At 39.8% G+C, this 27,880-nt stretch overlaps 1 protein-coding gene and 1 long non-coding RNA gene across 2 annotated transcripts; one reads left to right on the top strand and one right to left on the bottom strand.

The window, feature by feature from the left end:
* Positions 1–6,881: 6,881 nt before the first annotated feature.
* On the top strand, positions 6,882–9,098 carry LOC146308563 (uncharacterized). The gene is made up of 2 exons (XR_014772633.1): positions 6,882–7,234; positions 8,955–9,098. It is a non-coding gene; the product is annotated as an uncharacterized LOC146308563 (long non-coding RNA).
* Positions 7,552–27,680, bottom strand: usp20 (ubiquitin specific peptidase 20). Its single transcript, XM_084746057.1, has 25 exons — positions 26,929–27,680; positions 26,592–26,704; positions 25,689–25,742; positions 25,265–25,327; positions 24,978–25,118; positions 23,400–23,502; positions 22,971–23,040; positions 22,719–22,832; positions 22,503–22,602; positions 21,907–22,429; positions 21,678–21,827; positions 20,663–20,775; positions 19,938–20,110; positions 15,937–16,031; positions 15,816–15,849; positions 15,643–15,688; positions 15,359–15,539; positions 13,909–14,035; positions 13,642–13,811; positions 11,693–11,774; positions 11,115–11,223; positions 10,920–11,022; positions 9,204–9,272; positions 8,940–9,106; positions 7,552–8,227 (listed from the first exon to the last, which is right to left on the bottom strand). Exons 2-24 carry the CDS (start codon positions 26,667–26,669, stop codon positions 8,949–8,951), a joined length of 2,856 nt encoding a protein of 951 aa, XP_084602183.1. The 5' UTR covers positions 26,670–26,704; positions 26,929–27,680; the 3' UTR covers positions 7,552–8,227; positions 8,940–8,948.
* Between the last annotated feature and the right edge of the window lie 200 nt (positions 27,681–27,880).

Here is a 27,880-nt window from a genome sequence, read left to right on the forward strand (position 1 = left end):
TCATCCTGACATTGTTTTATGCAGGGTTTTACTGTTGTCAATACAATTTATCCTCCTTAAATCCTCCAATTTTAACTCTGTGCTCCAAAACAATTGGTATCTGGCAGAACCTCGGTCAACTTTATCCTTTCCTGTTTCCTGTACTCACTATATGTCCCAGGCTCGTATTGAAAAATAGTTAAAAGATGTTGATGTAAAAGTGACAGTTAGGTCTTAAGCTAGCAAAACACTAGCTAACGATATATGTAGATAAGCCAGCGAGTTAGCCACTTGCCATTTTGCTAATATTAGCTGTCAGGTGTAACTAGCTGGTGATTGATTGAAATGATTGATGCAGATAGATGGTGTGTTCCGTTTGTACTCGGAAGTCGTAATTTCCAAGTTCCCAGTTATAAATTTCAACTGGAATGCCCCTTGAAGTTGCATTTCCAACTCAGAAAGTAGGACAAACCTCACTAACCCCGACCTCAAAATCCAAGATGGCTGCCAAGTGATTAGACTATGACTACTACTTGATTAGGCTATTTATAAATATATATGTTAAACACAACATCGTGTTTATTAAAACAAGCTACTTTTATTCAAGAATTACAAAGGTGCATTGCCTTTTTTTTCCTGTGCTCACATGATTTCAATTGTGAAAAGTAAAGTGAAGAAATTTAAAAGGTGCATTTAAAACCGAGACTTGACAGCTCATACACAGGAAATGCTAGACTAAGGTTCTGCTGGCCACCAGTCATGCTTGCTTGTTGTTGTTGAAGCTCAGAGCAAAAAGGGAAGGTTTTTTGACATCTTGAAAACCTTGTCTCTGCTGTCTCTATGTTGAATGGGCTAAAAATAGTTAAACCCCATCCTTACAAAACCAATAGAAGGACTTTAAAATAGGTGTAGTGTGTCCCCTGTGTCCCGAATCTGTTGTTACTGATTCATGACTCTTGTAGCAAACATCCATTTGATCTTTCTGAAAAATAACTACACACCTACAGGAGCGCTGTGACTGGTTACCAGTGCTCACTCTGAGGAAAAATGGGGGAACCACTCATGTGTTCATAATCTGGAATATTAAAAATGTATACACGACCTCAGAAGATTCCTGACAGCTGTAGCAACTGACAAAGATCACTTGCACAAGAATTATTTCAGCTAATGACATTACACTGATGCTTCTATGTGAGGAATACAACTGGTAAACAAATTCAAAACAATTACAGAGCTTGCATGGGAATCAGTGCAACAGATTTTTTTCCCTCTCCATGCATGATGGGTAATTATCCCAGATCTCAACCTGCCCCACTAAATCTATCATCTGACCTTCATCGTGCGAACCTGGCTGCTGCACAGAGAGCCGGGGTGAAAATGACATGATTCATGATTAGGATGGAGAGGACAAGTGGTCTGCTGCTACCTGCCACACCCATCCCATCACTGTGAATGGACACAGCAGGGACAAGCTTCTTAAAGCCTGCCTCACCACCCCCTGCTGTCCTGCATTGTCACTGCTTTGAGATCTGATTTAATATTCAACAGCCTGTCTAACTACTGAATAAGTGCCCCAGCTTGCATGACACACACGCAGTGCAGGAATGCAAATGTTTTGGTGATGTGATGTGGACAAATGCTGCAGCTGCATCTGTGTGTGTGTGTGTGTGTGTGTGTGTGTGTGTGTGTGTGTGTGTGTGTGTGTGTGTGTGTATAAAAGACTATCCTTAAAGCCAGTCTGTTTTTGTCTCTTACCTGATTGCACAGTGTGTCGGCTCCTCGTCTTCAAGAATGCTCAGCATGTGGATCATATCCTCTCAGCATCTCCAGACCTGTGTGTGTGTGTGTGTTTTCCTCTCGGTCTGCCTCTGTCTGGGCTGGATACAGCTCAGCTCACGATTGGGACTTGAGATGACATCACAGCTGCTCACTTGAGAGCAGCTCCCTCTTTCTCAAATTAAACCAGGTAAACCCTCTCTCACACTCTCGCTAAGTCTCTTATATGTAACTGTATTTCTTCAACAGACGGCAAAACTGACAAAAAATAGTAAAAGCAGTGTATTTATCTCGAGAATCCAATCTTGATTGCCAGTGCATTTAGATATATTTACAAAATTTGTGCGTTTATTTCAAAGGGGTACAGCAAATCAGTTTTGCATCCATCAAGAGTCCCATCAGGATTCAGATGAAAAGATTAAAAGATAACGCAAAATCTTTAGAGGACAAAATGCCCTGATCTTTTCTGGGGTTCACAAAGTGTGACATGAAATGCATGCTTTATATTTCAGTGATTTCATTCCAGTACTTTCACTTCTTGTAGGAAGCTACTGGTTGCACAACAACTATAACGGCACCTCATGAGGGCCACAGGAATTACTGTCATCAATGCTTTTGCTGTTAGCTACAATTAGTGATTTCAGTGGATGACTCTGCAGTTTAATGTGGGAGTACAATGACAAATCAGCAACAAAAATGCTGTATGTTTAAAAAGAAAACAAGGTTTTCAGCAAAAAATAAATCGATTCTCACTTCACCCCCAGGGCACAGATGAAGTGACCTGCTTTATCTGCAAACAGATAAATTCGGTGCTTGAGGAATTTAATGTTAAACGTCATCATGACACCAATCACAAATCCTGCGACAGGTTTTCCTGTGCAGCCCTCAGTCGTATGCTGGCTCCCTGAATTGGCACTCAGTCACCAAAACCTGGAGAACGTTTTAGATAGATAAAACCCCCTATGCCTGGTAAATGACCACGTCATCTCCAGGAATAATTCATTTGGGGAAGTTCACTTTCTTGCTGAGTTAGATGAAAGGATTGATGCTAAATATGAAATCAGAAGCCTGTTAGCTTAGTTTGTCATAAAGACTAGAAGCAGCTTGAATGCAATTTAAATTAATATCCAAAGCTTTAATCTGCATTTTTATAACTAATAACGTGATCTGACCACAAACAGGCCGATGAAAACCAGGATGTTTGGACAGGAAACTGAACTGCAGCAGCAGGTTTAGAGTAAGGATGTTAATGATTAATCATTAATCACCACTGAGAAGCCAATTAAAAATGGATTCATGGATATTTAATCAATAGTCTAGAAATGGCAGTAATGGCACTTTTAATTTGTTTGAAAAAGGAAGCCTAAACTTCAAATGAAAAAAAAAAAAAGACAAATATGAAAATGAGTGTTTTGCATCTTATTCTGAATGTAGGGATAATTTATGCACTATTGTTAACTTTTTTATTAGGGGAATTTTATATTCATATAGCATTTTTTTTTATTCAACCCCTCGTTTAAGATGTTTCTAACTAAAACTAAATGTTATGAGTCTGAAACAAATAAGAAATTAACGTAAGTTGCTTAAATTTACTCAGAGTTTTATCTGAAGACTTGATGAAGCCCCTTCAGAGCCACAAAGACCTCAGTTTACCTTCGGTTATACAACACTTTTCATGAGCTGAAAAGTGTTCTCCTTGATGAGTAAACAGACCATCGGAGTTCCCTCAGTGTGGTTTCAAATATTTATCCAAAAAACAACTGTCAGCTTCTGTTTTCTTCCATTTTCAGAGCGGGCTGGTTCTGATTAGACTGAAAAAAAACACACACAGCAAAGAAAATACAAATCCAATCAAAGACCAGGCAATTTTAATCATTTAACCAGTCATGAGTAATTACATCAGTTCTACAGACATTAAGACATCCCACTGAATTGAGGTCAACCATTTAAACCCTGTGTTATTAAAGCATCACCATTATCATGACCACAACAGCCACACACTGTAAAATGTAGGGAAAACATGAGTCAGCGAATCCCGTTGTGCTGTCTGCAGGCTATCATGATGTCACTGATGAACTCTGTCCGACCACAGCAATGCTCCTGTTTTCGCAGTGAAACGTGAAATGGAAATCTCACACGCATAGCTACGTGCTGTAACACGAGTAAACACACTCACACAGGCGTACACAGTAATTACCACGCGACGTTTCTCTGCACGTCCCCGGTCTTCACTGTCAGCTGAGTCTACGAGCTGTCCAGCGTCTCTTTGATGATCCAGCTAAGATTGCACTAAGATTTGTCTTTTTTTTTTTTTTTCATTGCACTTACTCCCCCAAAAAGGTATCTAAACAGAGCACACACAACCTCGCAGTATTAATATTAATCTATTAATCTTTTGTAGAGAGACTGGACATGTTTGAAAAGGAAAAAATACTACAAAACAGCTTTCTTAAGACAAATGGACAAATCTGTCCCCTCTTATTTAAACTGATGAATTCCTCTTTTGACACATAAACAAACAAAACAGGGAGACACGTGGGTTAGTTTTGGCCATAATCCAGATTAAAGTTAAACATGGCTGATGTTTGATATGTACTGGTGAGAAAATTTCAAGTGAAATGGCTGCCTTCCGTTAGTATTTAATCATTTTGGTCCCGGGCTATTCAGAGATTTATGGCGACTGTGAGGCTCAACCGCAGATTTCAGTTCAGTGGCCTCCATGTTTTTATTGTCCTTGTTTCATAAAGCTGAGAAACTATAAGACTTTTAACATTAAGATTCTGTTTTGTTTTTTTTTTCATTGTGGGTGTGTAAGGGTTTGAACGCACTGTCACTAATTATTGATAATATTCCTTTCTTTTCCGAAAGCTGCTACAAAAAAGGAGGAGGCTGAAGGTAAAAGTTGCTCTATCTATTAAAGATTAAAAATTGAAAATTACAGGTTTTTGCAAATAATTCTCACTTTACAAATAAACGTCTAGATGCTTTGCAGTCACTAATTTGTATTTACTAACTCGTCTTGTGGTGTTACAGCCGAGTAACCACATTTATCTGAGCGGATCTCCCATTTACAATTACCACCTTACTGATTATTGATAAACGAAAGGATTTAAAGACAATTTATTAGTCAAGCGTGGGTCTTTATGTAATAAAGCTCATGGGATTTTACAAATGTGAAACAGTACCTGTCGATCGACAAAATTCTGAATTATTTTTTTTATTTAATACTATCTTCTAAATTAAACAGTTCTAAACAGTTTAAATTTAAACACAACTTAAATATAAATTCAATTTAACAGAAAAATAAGACATTTCTCCTAGTTTGGGCTTTCAAGATTGGTATTTATCAAAAGTAATCAGTGAATTATTTTAAAAGGGACACTGAAAAACGCAGTTACAGTTCAGAAGGACGGGATAATTTTGCAAAAGTATCTAATTGCTGTTATTCTGACTAATGCTGCAATTGCAATATGATATTCAATATTAGGGGAATTATTATTTTTTTATTTACATATATATATATTGGGGCCTTTAATCAATACAAGAGCTGAAGCAAGAACAGGAAAAGGAATGAGAGAGAGGATGAGGGGATGACGTGCAGCACAGGGTGAAGCCACAGCTGCTGCAGAGGACTGAACAGGAAATAATCATTTTTACATCATTATTCTCACTCAAACACACTAAAATGGTGTGACTTTTGCAGAGATCCGTACCAAACAAAGGTATTTTCTTATGTCTGTAGAATGACGTCTCTGCAGATCGACAATATTTATTTTAAAACGGTATGTTGACACACACATTTTACCTTTAGCAAATATCGCCCCCTCTGTAATTCGAGGATTGGAGTTCAATTGATTCCTCAGCCCTACTCGACATTATTGACTTTAACTGCTTATAATTACTTTGCCTATGCAGATCTGTACAGTAAAAAAAGGCAAGCATGTGATTTATCTACAATGACACAGAGGAGAACTTGATTTATTTAACTGAGCTTGGACTACATTTAACCCTGGCACATTAACCTTGCATTGATTATGTTGTTAAGTGAATTGCACAATTTAGAAAAAAATCCACACAACAATATATAATGTTACTATTGATATTTCAGATTAAAACTTGGCAATCAATTGTAAAATTAAAAAAAGAAATGCTCTGAGCAGCCCTACATGTTGGCTGCTTCAAACAGGATCTAAATGTTGGACTGCACAGCACACTCTTGTTTTCCAGCCTCATCTCTGATCAAAAGATATTTTTTTTAAAAAAGACGGAAGCAGCAGAAGATTTGAATCTAGTTTTCTTGACTCAGAGAGCTGTGGTTAGGATATCACTTTCTGTTTCATCACTTTCTGCGTGGGTGGAGTTGTCCCAAACTAACCCCCAGAATATAATCTGAGTAAACAGGCTACGTTGCCCGAATTAGCGGAGACAGGTGTCTTTTTTTTCACGTATAATTTTAAAATGCATCTTCAACAAGAATGCACAAGTAGTTTTACAAGCAAATACCCCACAGTGTACCTTCCCTACAACAGCGTACAGCCTCACATTTCTGATCACCTGATGACAGAACATGCAGTTAAGATATTATGCAGAAAGAAGCAAATATACTTGATCTATCAGATAGTAATCATAAATTACCTTACTCTTGTAACAGTTCTGGGTTTTTGCATGTTGTCCGATTATTTTTTTTCGTGCTAAACTGTTACAGTATATTTAATGCCGCCCTCTCTTGGTATGAACAGTTACTGCATTCTTTGTCATTTTGGAATAATCTCTTCATAGAACTTATGTAAGGCAATTCACAGTTTGTAATTCTTGTTACACGCACAAGATTCTCAGCAATTTACTTTTATTGCACCAGATATATAATCCTCCTCTTATTTAAAGGGATAGTTTGGATTATTTAAAGTTGGGTTTGTATGAGGTACTTACCTAGCTGCCAGACAGCCTTTTCCGATGGGAGACTGACACTACTTGCGTCAAATATCGCTCTCCCCAAACCAACCAAACTCCATAGCTGAAATTGGTTGTTTTATCTTGCAGAACACAGGAGTTGCAGGTCCACTGCTGCCTCAATTTATTAGTTTGTTTGTGTTATTGTGTGACTTCTGTGTTTTAAAAGGTTCACCAAAGTCACTCAACAACACAAATAAACCAAGAGATTGAGGCAGCAGTAGACCAGCAACTCCCATGTTCAGTGAAGTAAAATTACTGATTTAGCCTCTGGAGTCTGGTTGAGCAAGAAAGAGCGATAAGTGGCAGCGTTGTTTTGTCAGGAAAGGCTGTCTGACGGCGAGGTAAAGCAGTGAAAATATTTTAAATATAATGTACACTTTAACTAATTTGATTTGTTTTGTTTTTTTAGGTGGCTAAAACGCGTTTTGCTGCTGACCCTGTCCACAGCAGCACATTGTTTAGCTTCCATGCTGGTGATCCTGCTGCTTCTCCAAACTTGGGACGTGCCGTCTGCCATCTACTGTAGGTAAAACACTGACTCTATGGATAAGAACCTCATGCAACCCCACTTCAAATAATCCAAACTATCCCTTTAACTCTCGCAATCTTTCCATATGTGATTTATATTAGTTTGTCTTTTCAGAAATTCACTATTTCTCTACTCTGTTTAAAATTTTAGCCATACATTTATATGCCTTTTAATGGATAGTAGTTCTGGACAGGAGCGACTCAATTTTTCCGTCATTTTCAGCACTTAAAAGGTGTTACTGCGTGTTTGAGCAAACAAAGAAATTCAACACCTCACCCTCTGAAATGTCCACACTGGCTCAAATAAAGAAGCTGCAGTTACATGCGTCTGGAAGCTTTTTTAAATAGAAAAAAAAGAAAACACCCTGAAAATGGTGTCGAAACACATGCATGTTCTGCGGTTTGAAACAAACCTGCTGTGGTTTTACTCCGATCATTTCACTGGCTTAAACAAACAAAAAGACTTTCATTCCTGAGGGCTCAGTTATACTGTGTGTTTAAGGTTGGAGGTGCAAGAATAAAATTGATGCAATATCCCTCACTTGATGTTTGAACTTGTTGCTATGTAACTAGTAAACAGGCAAACAACAGAAAGCTTCTTAATGTCTCTTGGTTGTTGCTCCAACTGAAGAAGAAAAGTCCTCAAAAAGCAAACATCACACTGTGGTTCTGTTTTTCCTCCTCGGCAAACTGGCTCATGACACCAGTTTAGCAGTATAATGACACCTAAGTCACTACAGCAGCCACTGAAACACCAAGAACAGCTCCAGAGATGTGACATGACGTCTTATTTTTACACCTTACACTGAGGACCAGAGTTGTCCAATAAATAAACTACGTGATATTTAAATACCGTTTCACCCTCTCGCGACACGGTGTCAGAATAATGCGTTGCTACATTTACAAAGTGCTCACGGCGCGGCTTCTTCACCAAGGTGCAAATTCCTCAGCTTCCTGTGAGGGCAGGAGTGGAAAGGGGGAATCAGAAGACCTGGAGATAACAAAAGGTGAAAGACAAGTTAGGAACAAATGAACCATAAAGGGATAGTTTGGATTATTTGAAGTGAAGTTTATGAGGTAATAATAAAATAAAAGAAATGCACAGCTGTGGACAGGGTCTGCAACAAAAGGTATTTTAGGTCCCTAAAAAATCATTATCAGTTTAAGTCATTCATGTTCTCTCCACACCAAACAAACTCCATAGGAGAAATCAGTCACAGGACACAGGAGTTGCTGATTGGTTAGTTTTTTTTTGGGGGGGGGGGTGAGCCTTTTTTTAGGTGGCTGAAATACATTTCATTGCTGACCCTGTCCACAGCAGTTCATTTCTTAGCTTCTGTGCTGGTACTCCTCTCTGCTTCTCCACACTGGGGCTGACTGGCACCTACTACAAGTAATACAGCGACTATCCACAAGTACTGGATTGGGTTTACAGCTGTTTATTATCTGGATGTGCTGCCTCCATTATTTTTGGCCACTTGTGCAGATACGTTAATCCCCACTGGCCGAGGAGGAATCCATGTGGTTGACGAAAGCCAAGTGGGTGGAAAAGACTCTTGTTCCCAGACATACAAGCTCCACAACCACAGCTTCCAGTAAATTATTACACATTACCCAAAGTATATTTGTACAACTGATGGGGGGAGAGGGGGGGGGTTCTTATGAGTGATAACAGTGATTTTACAATGTTGAAACATTCCAACCTCTTTATCTCAAAGTGCTCTGGTCTCTGCCTCGATCTTCCTCTCTCCATGAAGGCTGTCAGGGTCGGCCGGGGCCACCGTCTGTCTCACCGCGATCTCAGGACCCCCGCCGTAAATACCCAACAAGTACTGCCATGTCTCCTCTGAGATCTGACCATAGTCTGCACCTTGAGGGCAGAAACACATACAAAAAATAAATAAATAATGAATTGACCGTCTGGTTTTGTCATTTTAACCTCTTCATCTTTTTGTGCCGAGGTTTACCTTGCTTGAGTTGTATGTGTCCTCCTTTCATGACGCCAATTTTACTGTTGTCGATGGGACCAGGTGGCTCTGAGGAGACAAGAAATATTTTTTAAGACACAAACAGCTTTAACAGAATATCTAGGGAATATGCTGGTGTCTAGTTCAACCAAATCCTCCGTGCACAAACTGAATTCTTGGAAGGACGATACTCAGGAGGACACATTACTGGACGAATGGAGTACCAGCTGCACTAATGTTCAGACACAGGTTCAGCAGTTCATATGATCCAATTACGCTGTAATAGTTTTAGCTAAGTTCAATAAATTTCATAATACAAATCCAGATGTGTGCTACAAGTGCAATCACTCTAAAGCAGAGGCGTCAAACTCATTTCATCCCAGGCTTTTATAACTGCCTTCAAAGTGTTGGTTACAAATGTAAGATTACATAAATACATCTACTTGACAGATTGCATGTTTACAACAACATATTAGGACAATTGATTAAATAAATGGAGCTGAAGGAAAAGAGAAGAAAACTCTTGGATATTCTCTGATATTATAAAGTCATAAATTTGTGGAAAAAAATCTGAAATTCTCAAACATTACAGTCACAAATGTATAATTTTGTGGCTCATTGCCAAATATAATGAGGTGCTGAGACGGATTTGACCATGAGCCTTAAGTTTGACACGTGCTCTAAAGGTACACTGTCTATGAGAATGTGAAGAAATCAGTTTTTTTGAACAGATATATGATATCCCAAATAGTGTCAGCAAATTTGCCTTCCCATTCTTAAGTGTATATACTGAGCTTAAATCTATCAATCCTCATAAATGCCATGTTTCAACCCAGAAATCTTTCGCCCAGGAACTAATTTCTAAAAACTAATAAAAGGTTCTTTAAGCCCATTGTTGTCTGCATTTCTATTGTGGTCTAAAGAACTGTGAAAATTAATTAGTCTGCTAGCATTTGAAAAAGCAAAGGTGTTTTTCCCATGTTTTTCTGTGCGATTATACAACAACGATGGCACAGTATAAATTGACGGAGAAACATCATTCTTTCCTGTCCAGATTTAAAAAATATGCAGCCGCAAACCAATGTAACTTTTTTTTTCATTGTACTCCGACACATCAACGTGCACTTACAGAAGAAAGTATAAAGTGAACATGAAAATCTCCTGCCAGTTTAGTGAGCTGAACATTTGTGTATACACTAGTTCCTGGGACTAAAGGTTCCAGGTACTTTGGGTGGAAATGCTGCTTGTGTTGAAGCACGATAACAAAAAACAAACTGGTTTGTGGCTGTAGATTTTAAAAATGTGGGCTGAAATAAAATTCTGCAAGTAGTCAACCAATCAGAAATGTTCAGTGCTGCAAGCCCCACCCCCTAAATTGCTGTTCTTTTGGAAAGTTCTACTCCACAAACTGGGCCTTTTTGAGGGGGTAAAATAATGTCTCTATAAATGAATTTAGACCCTGGTCATTCTGAGTTCCTCTAAAGGTTCTTACTTCCTGAGGAAGGTTTCTGTGGTGGAAACACACTGAATTCTTCTTAAGGTTCCTACTTCCTGTGGAAAGTTTCTGCGGTGGAAACGTGGCCTTAGAGAACAATGTATAAGGACTTACAGATGTGTGCTTTATAGAAAAGCAAAACACTTGCTAGCTCTTGCCTGGAAAAGCATGAACAGGTGGATTTAAAGCACTGCTGTGTTTGTCTAACTGCTGAGTCATACCATTGTCTTTGCCCTTCACAAAGCTCTCCCACTCTCTGAACCACTGCATGCTGATGCACAGGATCACAGTCGGAGCCTCCTCAGCCTGAAACTCTTTGTTCAGCTGCAGACAAGAAAAAAAATGCTCAATCAGAATCCAACACAAACCACAAAGACAGAATCACAGGTAAACCGTTGCAGAATACACGCTTTTACCTTGATGAAGGTGTCTATTTCCATTTTTCTGCGTTTAGCCAGAGCTTCAATCTCCACCTGGCAGATGGCGCACATATACAGGTGGTTCACTGCTGGGCCGCCTCCAAAACTGAAGACAGAAAAATAACATTTCACACTGAAGACACTTAAAAGGTACATTGACAGATGGACAAGAATGAATGTGAACCTTTGCACCCTAATGCAAATCATTGAGTCAACATTCAACTGAGGCCTCAGTCATTGCTAAATGCTCCGCAGTGTGTAAATGTGTGTGATTTGGTTAAAAGAGAGTTAATTTCACCATTTTCCCAGAGTCAGAAACTAATAAATGCCTTTGGACAGACCTTATGTTGGTATTTTGTGTGGTCTGATGTTATGTAACAGTTGACTGTTGTGTGTCTGTGGAACAGGATTTTAATTAAAATCTTAAATGACACATTTAATACAGTAATATTTGGTTTAAGGCGATGGAAAACTGTAGAACTAGAAGGAGGCCAAAAGCACTTGCAGTACAAATTCGATACTGTGCAGATAAGGACGTGTTGAACTAAAAAAAAGGTAGCGTATTGCATATTTACCTGTTGTAAAGGTACTCCCACACATTCTGGGGAACAATCACAACCAGGTCATCAATGTAGTGGTATTTATTAGGAGGGATACCTGTAAAGAGATAAAATATGTTAAAGTTGCATGAGAAATCTATGACCTTCTCTGTCCTGTAATGGAGACCAGTAAGAATTCCCATAGATATGGTAGTTTTCTTTTTCCCTCCTACACAAAATCTCCACCTCATCCCTGCTGATGTGACGCCCTGTTACTCACAAAAGCAATAAAAGCCATGTTTTTCTAATTTGGACATGTAAACCAGCCAACAAAAACATCTGGATAAGAAGTATTATAACAGGAGGTGAAATATCCGTGGAAATGATGCAGCTTTGTTTTTTGTTTTTGGGTTGGAGGAAAAACAAAAATTCCTGATTTTAAGAGCTGAAACGTCTCAGGAGGCCAACAGCCTCCTCACAGTGTTGTTCTCCATCACTTAACAGATATAAATCTGCTGAATAATGTGGAAAAAACAGTCTGTAGAGAAGGCAGCAACTGGTTCTAGGAAAGTGATCTGAACTTATTTAAAACTGTTTCGAAAGCCTAAAATGTAACACACCGTGGGAAAGAAATCATTGAGTAATCGGCATTATGCTTTGATTTACTTTGGGGTTATCTGCCTTTGTGTATTGTTTTAAATGAGAATTCAAGTCATGGAAACTGATGAAGACGCGGCCACATAGCTGTGTGTCATCAGCATATCTTTGGAAAAAGACGATGTGTCTCATAATGACACCAACGAGGGGACAAATATAGGTATGAAGAAGTAGTGGCCCTAATTCAATCCTTGGGAAACCCCAAGAGCGTTTGACCAAGGGTCAGAATTTGTAGAACCAGACACCGTGAGGGCTGGACTTTCACATCAGAGAAAGCCTAAAACAAATAGTGTAATAACTGGATACTTAACTCAAAAATGCTCTGAGGAGGCCGTCAACTCCAAAGTGATGGTGCAAATTCTTGTGTATTTTGCTTTTGTATTTATTGCATCTACTTTGGCTGCTATGACAATTTAATTTCCTTCTCGGGATTAATAAAGTAATAAAGAAAGAAGAAGAAATTGGTATTATAGAAATGTAGATGCAGAATGCAGTCTTCACTGGCAGGAAATATTACTCATCTTTAACCGGATTTGATGCTGTTATTGTGCATCTGACAGCTGTGGTTACAGTAAATTCAGTGGTAACAGTAAATTCAGTTTAATACAACAGGGCACAAAATTCTGGGCAAAACAAACTATTACAGTTGACTGTAGAAGTCACACAATAATTGGCAGGTTTCCATCATTCTGTGAGCAACTGTGGTCTGACTTTACGCTGCGCACAGCATGAGTCTGTAAACAAAAATGAAAGGAGCTGAAAGGAATGAAAGCTGGAGGTGTGCAGCGTGCCGCCTGCAGCTCACTGTGGCTGCTACCGACTGTTCCCATGGCTCCCTGCAATATTTGAAAAGCTTTTTGTCAACAACTCTACCAAAAGCAGCGCTCAGATCAAGTTGTACCAAAACCGAAAATGTTAATTGGTACTTAACAGTGAGTGTGGCGTGCAGTCAGCTGATGGTCCTTAAATACCTCCTAATCGTAGGCTGGTTGCCTGTTAAAACCACCGCTTGTTTTCCATTTCTACATGTTGAGTACGGCACATGTCATGTGTGGGTGTGGAGATTAAGTATTGAGTGATTGTTTATAATTTTCAAACAACTTGCTCAACACTGCTTGTTTGTTTCACAGGCTTTTTTTGTTGTAAATCTGTAAGCTCAGGCTGAAATAACATAGATAACATCACAGTTTATCAGAACTGACAAATTTCCTCCTGAGCCTTTGATAAACAAGCTGGCTGACTAGTAAACTGTAAAATCGGTTGAGCTCCCCTTTAGGGAGGCATGTATGTCTTTTCTCAGAGTGATAAAGCAAGAAAAAGTTACACACCTCCGTGCTGACAGAGAAAGGTATGGTTGCTGATGGGGCCTGGTTCGGCGAAGGTGTTGAACTTGTTCAGCCATTCTCTGGAGATGTAGAACTGCAGCAGGCTGGGCTCCTTCATGTTGGCCAGAGCCACCACCTTCTGCCTCTCTCTCACCGACTCCTCGCTGCTTTTCCTGCGCGGGTCCAAGAAAAATACAGTCAGCGACAACATTTTGAATAAATGGGCATGGATTCAGTATTACAGGGTCTTAAAAAAAAAAAAAACCTCACCTATAGAACAACACATAGGCCTCTGCGTTCTGCACCACCGTCTCATGGACTTCTGTCACATACTGGTCATCGAACTCATACCACTGGCCATTGATCACATTCTGGCAGTAAGCTATGTAGTGCCCGCCTGCAGCATCAGAAAAAGTAGAGAACAGAAGAGAATATGAAGAAAAGAGTTTTATAGGGATAGTTCAGATTTTTTAAGTGGGGTTGTTTGAGGCACTAATCGATCGTCAGTGTATTATCCACAGTAGATGGAGGTCCACACGCTGGCAGTTTGGGGAAGCAGCAGAGTAGGAAGCTATGCAATGTGCCGCTGTGGACAGGGTCAGCAGCAAAATGTATTTCAGCCAATATCAATATCAGAATCAATATCACTTTAAGTGTATGCTATATTTAGAATATTTTAACCACTTTACTTCACAGTCAGATAGACTCTATCGACTGGGAACCACCGTTATATGAGCAAAAAAGTTGCTCTCACCAAACCAACCAAACTCGCCTCAATCAATTAGTTTGTTTCTGTTATTGTGTGACTTTGGTGAATCTGAACTATCCTATAAGAAATCACAATAAATCATAAAAACGAATTGAATCTGTGATCGTATAGTTCTGGATCAGGAGATAAGTGTATCACCACAGCCTTAGTGTTTTTGCCAAAGGAGTCTGCTTGCTTTGGAAAGCGATATTTGTTTTGTGTAGTGCTGATTTCCTGTCGGAAAAAGCTGTCTGACAGCAAGGCAATATTCTAAATACAGCGAACACTAAAGCTGATATTTATCTTACACTGAACCCACAACACCCAATATTTCACAAGGTGTCTCCATCCTGTGACTGATGCCAAAGAACACCAGCAAATTCTAAGCATGTTCTGGCTCTGCCTTTCTTTCGGAAAAAACTGGGCTGAGATCTTTGACACTTTATCGAAGACTTCCTGAGGAAATTTGGCCCTAATGCTATTACAGCCTTATTTGGGTTTCCACCGTCTTTGCTTAGTCTCGCTTCCACTGGGTTGGAGATGTATTAGACTTTCTTAAATTATAGAAGATTTGAAAAACTTTATGTGGTTCCTCTAACAAAGTTGAAAAGATCTGGAAACCCTTTCTTTCATGAACCAAATGTTTGCACGCTGTCTCAGACTGAGGTATGTTTGTTTTTCTCTTTTTATTTGTTTAATTGTTTTTTCTTTTTTTAAATTAACATAATCACCTTGCTGTTGGTCTAATCTATTGTGGTTTCATACTTACTGTTTATTAAAGTTGTTTACAACTGACTATGGACAAGTACCTCATACAGCATCACTTCAAATAAGACAAACTATCCCTTTAAGAGACAGGTCAAAGCCCAGAGAGATAAAACATGTACACTTGTTTCTTCTGTGAGATATGATAACCATAGGCAATTGGCATCCGAAATGCTGTTATCTGTAGGAAATGAAGTTATTTCATACTTCCTGCGGTGCCATGGTGACAAATGACGGACAGCAGGTCGTAGGTGGTGACTTGGGATGGACTCTCTTTAGCCAGGAAAGGTCGCATGTCCAGGCCTTCCAATGGGAAGGATACGTGGCTGCTAATCTTGAACGAATACATGACCTCGTGCCGGAAGCGTTTCAGATGAATGCACAGAATCTGCACGGAGGAATTTCAAAGCAAACACTTCATGAGGCCGACCACACGCAAAACTTGTTATCTGCAGCAAGAAGAAGATAAGAGGAGAAAAAAAAAAGCGTACCTCTGGAAGTCTAAGTACTTTGCAATATTTCACACCATTTCGCAACCTGTGGAAAACAAAATGCAGCGTAAATATACATCCTTTAAATGTATGATTTTTAAAAAATTTTTAAAAAAGAGGAAAACTTCTCCAGCTCTCATATATGTCTCCACCTGGATTTACTACAGACTCACTTTTTACATCTCTCACAGCTGTACATGTTGTCCCCTGTGAAAACAATGAAAGTAAATGTGAATTCTGACATAAATCTTTTCATCTGCAGTCGAATACCACGATGAATGTAATACTGTTTACCTTTGAGTTCATCAGCAGCAAAGAAGGCGGCGAGGCAGTCCTCTAAGGTTACCATGGGCCCCCAAAACCAACTGGGGATACATGAGACTACGAACCTGTTCAAAAGCATAATACAAACAGACACACAATCATTACAACCACATGCAGCCACGGGGCGTCTTTAGTCTGCATCCTGTCAGTGATCGTACTGACAAAAATGACCTTCAAGAGGATCAGCAACTTGCCTGGAGCAACACAAGCTCCTGACATGATCTTTGATGGCAGGAAGTTGGATCCTTTCGGCCTAAATACACCTGATCTCACAGTCTCCTGAAAAGCCCCTCATATTTTTGTCTGGAGTTCTCTTACTAGAACAAGGCAGGTATTGTGTAGCCCTGTTTTCAAGTTAAATGTCTTTGCGCCTTTCCTCTAGACCTCCTGACTTTCCTGTGTGAATTAATCTGCAATTTTAATGACCTTTTATACAAAGTATTTCAGATGCTAATGCCAAACTATGTGGGTTGTTGTTGTGGTGATACTGGCTCACACTGATGTGCAACGTTTGTTAGCTGCACCTGCAGAGGAAGACGTGTTTTGCTTTGTTTTTTTCTCCTATTTTTCTTTGGTATCTACGCTGAGCTGTGCAGCATTATGTTTTAAATTGTTGTTCTCTTTTTTTGCCTTTTGTTTGTTGATTAGAAAATTCAATAAAACGCATTTGGCTCAGGGGTCTGTCTGGCTACCAAGAATGTTTTCAGTCCTCTGAGACTCAAAATAAATAAATAAAAATAAATAAATAAAGTAATTTTTGCCACTTGGGGGCAGCAGAAATAGACTGTAGACACAACACTGACATATTATCATTTTGGAAATGTTGTTATATGTCAAACTTGTCAGCAGGCAGCTGCTAATTTACACAATCAGCAGATAAAGAGCAACATTAGCATTCATTTGTCTTGCCTCTGCCAACGTGAGGCTGTAAGTCCAACATTACCTCCCCTTTTATCTCCACTAACTCCCTCATCACAACTGAGGGAAATATCTGCTTCATTAACTGCTAAATGGGTGGTTTTATCAGAGCTTTTTCCACCAAACAACACTGCGTGCTGTGGTTGAAAACAGCGCAATGAGAGTGAAACAAAGCAGTAAGATCAGAGCTGATGCTATAAACAGTGAAACTCTGTAGACACTTTCACATTCAGGTTTCCAATTTCTCAGAAACCGTAAGAGTCATCAAATAAATGCACCAGCACTGTTATGATGACATGCTTTTGAACTGTTTTGAAACTGCTGAAAGATGTAAAAACAGCTTGTCAAGACCTGTCTCTGGATCTCTGTCGTGATATCTAAGATGAGCAATACACTTTCGTGATGAACAAGCAGCTTGCAGCCCTCCTCTGTCAAGAGAAATCTTATAAAATGACAGGTATCTCACAAAATCTCAAGAAACCTTCTGCTTTGCAGACATAAACAAAAACAACACTTCCTACTACACTGTTAAAATCCCTCGACAATCCTTAAGAAATGCACCATCACTACTTTTGGGTGTTCTGGTGGCTCAGCACTCAAATCTTGTCCCAGAGCACTGGGTCAAACATTTCAGAGCCCTGCTCAGTCCACATAATCTCTCCAGCCCATCAGTCCTGGACTGATTCCCAAATGTCCTCAAGGCCGACTCACTGCACCAACAGCACAGACATTGGGGTCATTCTTCATGCTTCAAAGCTAATAAAAAATGCGTTTTCCTTTTGAATTCCTGAATTCTGTCAGAACAATAGTCCAATTAGAAGGCTTCAACATTTCAGGATGTAGTTTTAGCTAGAAACAAACACCTGACAATGGAAAAGCTGAAATTAGTCACTTTGAAACAAGATGACTAATCATCTAAGACTATCGGATGTGATATTGAGTTTCTATTTCCTGTGACTACCAACGTGCTGGCATGCATAAAGCTGATCAACGTCAAGAAGAATATCCAGTAACACTTTCTATCAAGACCACTCTATAGTGCATTATGGAGGCAGTCATAGGGAATTATAATGCATTCATAATACTTTATGACTAATTTATAGTGCAGCATAGATTGTTTTTACTGCATGAAAATGTATTAAACTTTACCTACCAAACATGCATTACTATATATATATTTTTTGTCTTTTAATAACTTATGATTAGGGCTGATTCCAGTCACCAGTCAGAGACCCCTCACTGTTTTTTTTTCCTTTCTCAGTCAGTGTGCTTTACAGTAACACAGAAACAGAGAGCTGTTGTGGCTGGAAAAGGACCTCCATGAAGACATCTGCGCTGTCCTGACCTCTATATGCAGCCACCCCTACTGTACATACATATAGCTTATAACTATTGCATTGCTCTGGCTCCTGATATTTTGCACAGGTTTTGCAACATTTGTAAAGAAGACAACGTTTACACTGACAGCAGCTCAGCTATTTCCAACAGTCTTTAAAATGTGCTCAGCCTCAGCACCTTTTTGCACCGTCCAGTAATTTTTGCACGACTGCGCTCTGTCTGTACATCTTCAGGCCCAACATGTGATCCTGACCTTAGAAACTGTGACCTACCAAACATCTTACATGACTGCACACCAAATGCACTTGGTACTCATTGGTATTCATATGTGTCTAAGGACAAAACCACATTTCTTCTGTTTATGTAAATTCTTACATTTTTTCTTTTTATTTCATGCTGATGCAACATAAAGATCTGTTTAGCATGCTGATAAAGCTCTTCTGAATTGAATCGAACAAGATAAAAAAGATAGAAGTTTGCGAAAATGCACGAGGATGTCATTTCAGTAACGAATTACAAATAAGGGGAATCATGAATATATTTTTATATTAGCTGGTGCACTGTACAAAAAATTCTCATGATGGCATGCACTGGTGGTTAGCAGATAAGAGACGGTGAAATGAGTGGTTGGTAAACAACTGTCAGCTCTTGTTTTTTTAGCTGCATCCTTGTATGCAGAGCAATGCAGCAGCATGGCAGGCTGTAAACTTTACAGACTAAGTTTCTAAATCACCCTAAACCAAAAATTGGAGAGGAGTGCGAGAAATGGAGGACAACATGACGCCGGACAGCGGCTGACAGTGCTGCTGCACTGGGACTATGAGCGGGATGACGCACACATTTACTTTCTCTGACTGTGTGTAAATCTGATGTTTTATCTTCACAGATGGCGAAGAAAGGCACTGAAACGTGAGTCTTACTGGTAAAACAACAAAACTCGTGTACCGTGGCACTGAACTGAAAATAGATGGAATGAACCGTCAAATCTTCTGATTGAACAGACAAGACTAGTTCAGAGAGACTTTACTATGGTTGATTGTTGAGGTGTGTATAGGTGAGTATTGGTAGTCATAATGTATTATAAGCCCCATCAGTCAACCTCTAGTTTATAACTAATCAAGAGCATCCATAAGACACTTGAACGTATGATTCATTATAAATCACTCTGTAATGTTTTATGACTGTTGATATAGTGCATCACAAAGCATTATGTGTGTGAGTGTACCATTATGAAAGCATTATATTTCATTACAAAAGCCCCCTTGATGCATTACAGATGTGGTCTTAATAGAAAGTGTTACTGGATATCCTTCCATATCAGGTTGAAGATGTTTTCTTTTTCAAAGAACAGAAGGTCATCTGAGATTATATTTTTCATTTTTCCAGCTCCAAAAGAAGTGCAGCAAGCAAAACAAGGACACACACATTGCTTCCTCAGTCACATACAGTGGCTGCCATCTACTGCAAATGATCTCACTGGAGCCAAATTCTCACTTAACACTTTTTCTTGGAAGCTTTGTTGTGGCAGACTTTCATCATGCATGTCGTGATTCCACTTGCCCACTTTCTCAGTAAGGGCAGTCACCATCAGACTTATCTCAGCTTTCGTCACACACAGTCATGAGGAAACCTCTCACCCGTCTCATCATATCTGTGACGAGTATGAATTAATTCATTTACGGTCAACCCCTGACAGTAAAACATGGTCCACTGACCGGCGTATGGAGTCCATGATGTAAGAGATCCATCCCTGCGAGCTGTACGTGTCGGGACAGACGCCCGTCTTGACTGGAAGGTTCTGATGTATGGAGGAGTGGAGCTTTGCCAAGTCCTCTTTTCCAGGAATAGGGAGGGACAAGTCTTGGAAGGTTTCCACTGTAGTAGAGACCTGTCACACATGCAGAGACACCGTTTCCACAGCATGTCTTCTATCAGTGAGAGAAGAGCTTTAAACAATGTGCTTCTCAAGGAAAGACATGCTTATATCAACAAATCAGGCAGTGGAGGATGAGTGCTTTTGGATTAAAATAAAATCTTTTCCCATCCGTGTTTAAAAAAACAAAATAATACCAAGCAGATATGAACCATACAAAAATAAAATAAAAAAACAAATAATGTTAATATTTTAGTGTCTGTACTGTATTATATGTGTATCCACATTCTATAGATATTATTCTTATAATATATAGGACATGCTATGACTGCTATTTGTGTTGAGATATTTTAATTTATTTTGATACTTGTGTTATTTTTCTATTGATATAACTTTTTTCTCTTCTTACGTTGCTGTATATTATTGTGAGTTACTGTTTCCATTCAGTGTCTGGATAACCTGCTGCTGTAACACAAGACTTTCCCAATTTGGGATCAATAAAATACATCTATCTATTTATTCATATGTGGCTCCCTCTCGTGTCTAAACGTGTGAAGTGCAGCTCACCCTGTCGCAGGTTAAACACTGGACCAGACTGAGGATGGAGCCATCGAAGATGTCGGAGATCACGCTGCGATAGTGGGACTGTTTCTTCTTCCTGGCACTGAGCAGCAGCTGAGCTGTTAGAAGAGGGATTTTTGAGGACAAACTTAATACTGATGATGTGGTTTGATGTGGACTAACAATGCACCTTAAATCAATCAAACACCTGCAGCGATTGTTGTCACTGTCATTCCTGACTGTGTGGTCTCAGAGGACCGGTGGACTCCTACACATTTTCCATTTCAAAATTCAATACTTTTCCAAACTAAAATTTCCAGACTGATAGATTTTTCAGATCATATTTGACATCCGAGATGTTCATTATGCAAATTAATTGTTTTAAAATATGCTGAACGATTTTACACAACAAGTGTGCATCCAGTCTTTTTTTCCCGTTTGGAGTCCTTAGCCAACCAGACTTTATATTTGGGATTGTCAAAGCGTGATGCAAAGGGAGCTCTGCACAGGAGTGTGGATTCAGTCACACGCCAAACATCTGGCCATTTTGGCTGCACTGGCTGCCTGCTCCAAACGCCACTTGGCTTGTATGAACATGGAAACTGAGGTATACTGACAACCGACCCATCCACATCAGCTAAAGTCTTAATAATCAGAGCAGTCATTTGAACCTGAACAAGAAAACCGGAATAAAATTCACCCATATGTTGCTGCTGATTCTGAAAAGAAAGGGAGGATTTATGGAATTAGTTAAATTGACAACTTTAGCAGTATTGGATTGTTAACCTGAGGGACAGGAAAAGGTGAAAAAGAGGTTGACCCTCACCGAATCCATTAAAATTTACATTGAATTCAAAAGGCGCCTCACATCTGGTGACTCTCATGTCACCTTAACAACTCTCATACGACATTCTGGTCCAAATTTACAAATCCAGAGGTTTAAATAACAGTAAAAATGATAGACAATGTCTTGAATGAGCAGCAAAACGTGTCACCTATTGAACCCCAGGTGTTTCTTTACCTTTTTTGAAGGAGTACGCAGGTCCTGCGGAGCGGAGCGGACTGGAGCGAGGTGGACTGGAGGACAGCTTGGGATGCAGCTCCTGAAGAGTTCTCACAGGACTGCAGGGAGTGGACTGGGGCTGGGTCATTGACGCTTCATTGTCTGGCTCTAGAAAACGGCACAAACTGACTGTCAAATGATGCTAAAGCTGAAAAATTTAACTTTCACACTCCTGCTGGCCTCATACCTGAGGTGTTGTTGCTCTGGGTTTGCCCCTGCCCAGTATCAGATATCTGGTTGTCCTGGTTGTTCTCTTGAGTTTGGACCTCAGCGTTTGTGTTTGGCGTCGCCTCCTCTTCCTCTCCCCTCTCAGGAGCCCCCTCCTCAGCTGCTGTATCCACATCAGCGTCCTCGTCCATCTCTTGGGAGCCTCCACGCAGAGGAGAGCCAGACACCCTCCTCTCCTTCAGCCTCTCCTTCTCCGAGATCACCCCGCCGGGACTGACCGCCACGCCGATCCCTCCTGCCGACCTGACCCCGTCGCACTCGTCCTGCAGGAGCAGCTCGCCGTCGCCCGCTCCTCCTCCCTCCCCGCGGTCGCTGCTGGAGCCAGAGTCGCAGGAGAGGAACTCGTCCTCGGACGGGGAGCGGTCTCCGTCTCTGATCTCCTCGCCGTCGCTTCCCTCGCCGCTCATGCTGCACTCTGTCAGAGGCTCCTTCAGCTCTTCGTGCAACTGGTCCATCAGACAGCGGAGGAACTCCTGAGTGTCCTGGGGCAAGAAAAGAGCGTTACATTCAGTCAGAAGGACGGTGCATTAGTATGTAGATGCAAGGCGTAATTACCTGCTGGATGCTTGCCCCTACCTGCTGAGCATAACCTCGAAACATGGGGTTTACGAGTTTGATGCCGTGAGACAGACTGGTGGGGACCACATAACTGGGCCTGAGAGGGGGAGTGGAGACAGTTGAATACACAGCAAATCATTCATTAGTATATTTTATCTAAAATATACAGCTGCATTCTGTCACTTGTCTCAAGTAGTTTTATGCCTTTATTACCGTTTTTTATGCCAGAGCTCTGAGATGAGCTTCTGGTAGCTCTTACAGAGGGCAGGCTTCTTATCGGTGCGGACTAATCCACTGCAGTCGAGGAAGAACTGAGTGAGAGGAGGACTGAAAGAGAGGAAAAAATTACATCAACGCAGCTGTTTGACTGAAGGAAAACGAATTAACAAACAGAAAAGAAAAAAAAAAAGAAGAGAGACCCGTCCTCGGTAATGGACCAAATGTCACGAGAGGAAGTGACCTCACCAGTTGGACAGGGCTTGAAGAGCTGCATTCATGTAGCAGGAGTTTCCAATGTTTTTCATTCCTGTCAAGCCTAAAAATAACAGAAGAATGAAGAGCTATACTGTGCTTTTGTATTTCAAGAGAGTGCCAAAACTGTAGAAATTAAACTATTTAGATTTAAGTCATATTTTTAGAACAAGTCCAGCAGAGAAGACGCCACCAAGGGATGCTAGTAACCTAGTAGCTATTCTTAGGATTCAAAGCAATTATATCTTTTAAATATAGCAGCTATGACCTAATATTACGAGCACTTAGAAAAATCCAACAGTTTTAATAATCAGTGATTTTTCGTTGACATTTTTCTCCTATTCATGACTTAATTAACACAAATGAGTCTGATTTGAGGAGCTTGTTGTTCAGGAGAAGAAATGCTGACAGCAGAATCGGTACCTCTGGGTTTAAGCTCATCCTCCTCCGATTCTGAACCTTCTTCTTCCGCCACAGCTATTGGCACGGCTTTCAGCGGGTGACCTACTGGCTGTGGAGCTGCTTCCTGGAACATGATTAATAGATACTATAAATATGAGTGTGGGTAAGAAACAGGTTATGTGAATTTGAAATTGAATAACCAGCAATAATCACTAGTTTTTCCCATTTAAATCCATCAAAAGGGACAGAAGGCGAAGCTTTTGCTAATCAAAAGAAAGGTGAAAAAGTTTCACTATCTACAGGAGTTTATATTGAAAGAGTGTTTAAATTTTGATCTTTTTGTTGTGATAATGGATGACAAACTGACATGGAAATCTCATGTAAAAACAAAGGTGTCTAAGAATATTTCCGTTTTTAACAAAGCAAAGGATTTGTTAGATTACAAGGCAAGGCAAATTCTGTACTGTTCACTCACTTCTATACTGTGTGACATTATGGGGCAACACATACATAAGCAACATTAAGCCACTGTTTACATCACAGAAAAGAGCAGTATGAATTATTCATAAAGTGAACAGACTGCTTATCAAGTCAGGACTACTGAAACTTAAGGTCTTAGTTGAGTTACAGATATTATTAGTTACGTACAGAGAAAAAAGCAGGGTATTACCAGAAAGTTTATCAGGGGACAGGGACCAGATAAGTAAATTTAATTTTAAACACCAATATGTGCAGACTATTTTAAAACAGATGTGTGTTTTGTGATTTAAAGGGTTGTATTAACATCTTTCAGATCAAGAAAATGTACAAAGAAAGAATAATTAGACTACATTAAGTTGTCAGGTGAAGCGTTTCCTTAGGTGATGATGAATTATTGTGCGGCTATTGGTTCTTTTTTTTTTTTAACAGATATTTTCAAGGTCTTCACATTCCCTGCTTTTGACATTCTCCCCCTCCCACCCTAACCCACCCTCATCAGAACTGGAACATCACTCCTAACTACATGTATCTCCTGTCTCTCTTGCACATATTAACAAACTCTCACTGTTGAGGGGCACTAAGAAAAAGAAGCTACAAAAAATAACAACAAAAATATTAATAAAAAATACTAAATAATAAAATAAAAAAGAACAGAAAACAGGGAAGAAGAGTAAAGAAAAAAAGATAAGTGTTCAGTGTGACTGTAAAACCTTAAGTGGGTTGAAATATGCTATAAAGGTAAAAAAAAAAAAAGTATGACATCTTGTCTTCCTCTAAAGTGTTTAGAGGTGAATAGATGTTCTTGAGGGCCACCAAATAGCTCAATAAAAGGTCAGTTTTTAATTTTAATCCTAAATATTTTTGACATAGTCTCAAAATATTCCTGCTAAAAATTGTATAATATTGAGCAAGACACCTGTCCTTCACTCCTGGAACTATTTCAGACAACTGGGTTTTAGAGAAATGAACGCTGTGCAGGACTTTATTCTTCCTGCTCCTTTTTGTTTCGTGGCACATGCAAACAGGGTTGTGTTTTGAACGCAAACCGCTTTCTTCTGGAGTTGTGCGTTAACACGAGCAGAACAAACAAAAAGAAAAAGTAATGAAATGAAGCCATACCTGCTCTGTGCCTTTACAGTGGTGAGGAGCAGCAGGAACAGGCACCAGCGCAGGCCGGTGCTCCAGAAACACCTCCCGCTCACACACATAACACCAGATCCTGAACGTCGTCAGGTTCACCGTCAGGTTGTGCTTCTTCGCCTAAAGGAAACATGCAATCATTCAAAAGAACATCACCCACCATATAACTATTTCTGTCATTTCTAATTAGTGACAGGAGATATTAAGGTGGAGACAGGAGGTTAAGTATTTAGCAATAAACAATATTTATTGTGAGAGGGTCTTACCTGTGCATGCAGGGTGCTGTGATCAGAGTAGGACTCTCCACAGCCAACATATGGGCAGTCATTCTACAGAGCAGAGAAACACTGAATCAGACAGGATCTTACAGCCCCTCCTCCCTCTCCCCATTCTATCCAGCTTTGAATGTCAGATATGAAGTATAAAATCATAGCCTTAAACTGCACATATTGTGTATTTGATTGCCTAAGCGAGTTTAAAGGCTGCTGCATTTACAATTACCTTTATACTCCACATCATCATGAATTATTAAGCATTCACCTGGCTTTCTCATCTCAAATGGTTTATGATTACTGCAGCAGTAGTTGTGTTTGCAGCAGGAATCATTTATGTGACAAAGTGCACAAAGAAAACCAGCAATAACCCAAAAATTCTAAACATCTAAAGAAAGCATTCAAGGCCCGGCCTTACCTGCAGACAGGCCCACAGGTTCGGGCCCCCTGCTCCACATGACTGACAAGTTCCCTGCAGGGAGGAAGAGAACGTGAATAGAACAGATGATGAAAAAATAAATCTTGCATCACAGCAGCTCCATTTGCGACATCACAGACAACACCAAAATAATACAAGAAACATGAATTCATACATTTAACGTTACAGTCACAGAAGACAATATGCAATTCCCTTAAACTCGATATTTAGCTTTAGGACTGACCAGAGTACAACACAGTTTTTCCAGAGGTTGGAGCAGATTTTAATTTGGTGGAGCGGTTTTGATTTAAAAGTAGTGGACAAACATTTGCAGCATGTAGTGTTACAGTACTGCAGAACATTCATAATCACAGAAGTAAAAAAACAAAACAAGAATTTCTTTGCTATGATATGAATGTTAATGGATAATTTGTGGAATTTGTGGAATTTCCTGTGGGATAATTGATTATCAAACACTAATCAGTTCTCCTTAGTAGGACCCAGCTAATAAAAGTAAAATATTTAAAGTATAAAAGTATATCTGAAAAGGGAGGATAGTGGAGCAAAGAGGGATTTCCTATAGTGCAGAGATGAGTTTTCTTTGTTTTTCCACAGATTTTCCATTTAATATTCTTTCTAATTTTTCCATGTATTTTTGCCAGACCTGCACTACACATTATTGCTGCACAGGATGCTAAAAAATGAACACACCTGGAATGCATCACTGGATTTTGACTCAATTGTTGTGCCTTAGCCACTCGAGCTGCTTCCAGCACATACAAATGCTCGGGTTATTATTACAGTTTGAACTGATGGGAGACAAGGCTACAGCATCAATCACACACAGCCGATGACCTGGACTGAACATCTTTGACATTGTGCAGTGAATGAATGAAAACCCACCTTGGATTTCTGAAGCAGGTCCTCCTTGGTGACCTCTCCTATGGAGTCCAGGTGAGGACAAATGTCTTGTTCGGCCATGGCTAGGTTACTCGGTCTCTTCAGGGGGACATCTGCTAATTTGACAGGGCAGCAATAAGAAAACTGTGGTAAATCAGATGTTGTAGCTAAAGCTAGCTTCATCTTCTCAACACAAAAGCACGTAGAAAGCATGCATTTACTTGCAACTGAAATATAAGTTAGATATCTATAGTGTTATTAAGACCATCTTTTCACAATAACCCCCAATATTTGTCCACAGATCCTAACATATCTGCAAAGTGAAAGGCCTTATGTTTACCTACGAAAGCTCTGAAATCATCTCGATGACAGCAGCTGGTATGAATGGCTCGTCTTTACCAGTAAAAGCAGCTGCCACGATCGCTATTTTTCATTCTCCTTGTAAACGACCCGCGCTGGATGCGGACAGGCAGGCGAGCGACAGTCTGCTAGCAAGATTTCGAGGAGCCGAGCTGAGAGACGCGGTACCCCGGCGGCCCACCATCCCCAAACATCTCCCCCCTCCCGTCCCCAGCAGCACGGCCACGCACGGCGCGACGCACGGCTGGAGGAGGAGGAGACGACACGGAGACGTCAGCCTGACAGACACAGCCGACTGTTCACAGATATTTTCATCAAATTTTCTCGTTATTTATTGGTCTTAGTCATGTATTTGATAAGAATTATTTAACATAAACTATTACTCAAATAGCGGGATAACTCAAGAGCTAGCTGAACAGGCCTTCGTCCCTAGTAACGGTAAAATTAAAAAAAAAAAAAAATCCTGTTTACGGAAGTGACGTAATATTGTACGTCGGCTAAATGAGCCCCCAAATCCACCAATAATAATAAATCGTACCTTTACCTATTATTGTGTTTGTTTACTTATCCTTTTCTTTTCCTTTCATTAATGATGTTATTTCCTGTTGTAATTATAATTTCCCTCGTTTATTGTTATTTTAATTGCTATATCTGATTGTTTGTATATGCACATGATCAATAAAATACTACTACTAACAACAACAACAACAACAACAACAACAACAACAATAATAATAATAATAATAATAATCCACCCTTGATCATACTTTTTTTTTCTGTTCTGCTTCTGTTAAGTATGACAGAAATTTGGAGGGGAAAGCGTATATTAAAAATGTAATGTTTATACTGTCCAAATTCTATATAAATATAAATATGAAATATCACTGCGGCCTCACCATTTCACCAATCCGAACACACAGTCAGTGAGAGCT

The sequence above is a fragment of the Lutjanus erythropterus genome, chromosome 20 (genome assembly GCF_056507025.1).
Source record: "Lutjanus erythropterus isolate fLutEry1 chromosome 20, fLutEry1.hap2, whole genome shotgun sequence".
Lineage (NCBI taxonomy): Eukaryota > Metazoa > Chordata > Actinopteri > Lutjaniformes > Lutjanidae > Lutjanus > Lutjanus erythropterus.

Bases quoted from the DNA above. Each gene is read 5' to 3' on its own strand.
- usp20 (XM_084746057.1), bottom strand. From the start codon at position 26,669: ATGGCCGAACAAGACATTTGTCCTCACCTGGACTCCATAGGAGAGGTC. The intron at 15,540-15,642 runs GTACGCTTTTTT...TCCTCCGTGCAG, and splicing joins AAGTACTTAGACTTCCAGAG to ATTCTGTGCATTCATCTGAA. The intron at 14,036-15,358 runs GTATGAAATAAC...CTGATGCTGCAG, and splicing joins TCACCATGGCACCGCAGGAA to GCGGGCACTACATAGCTTAC.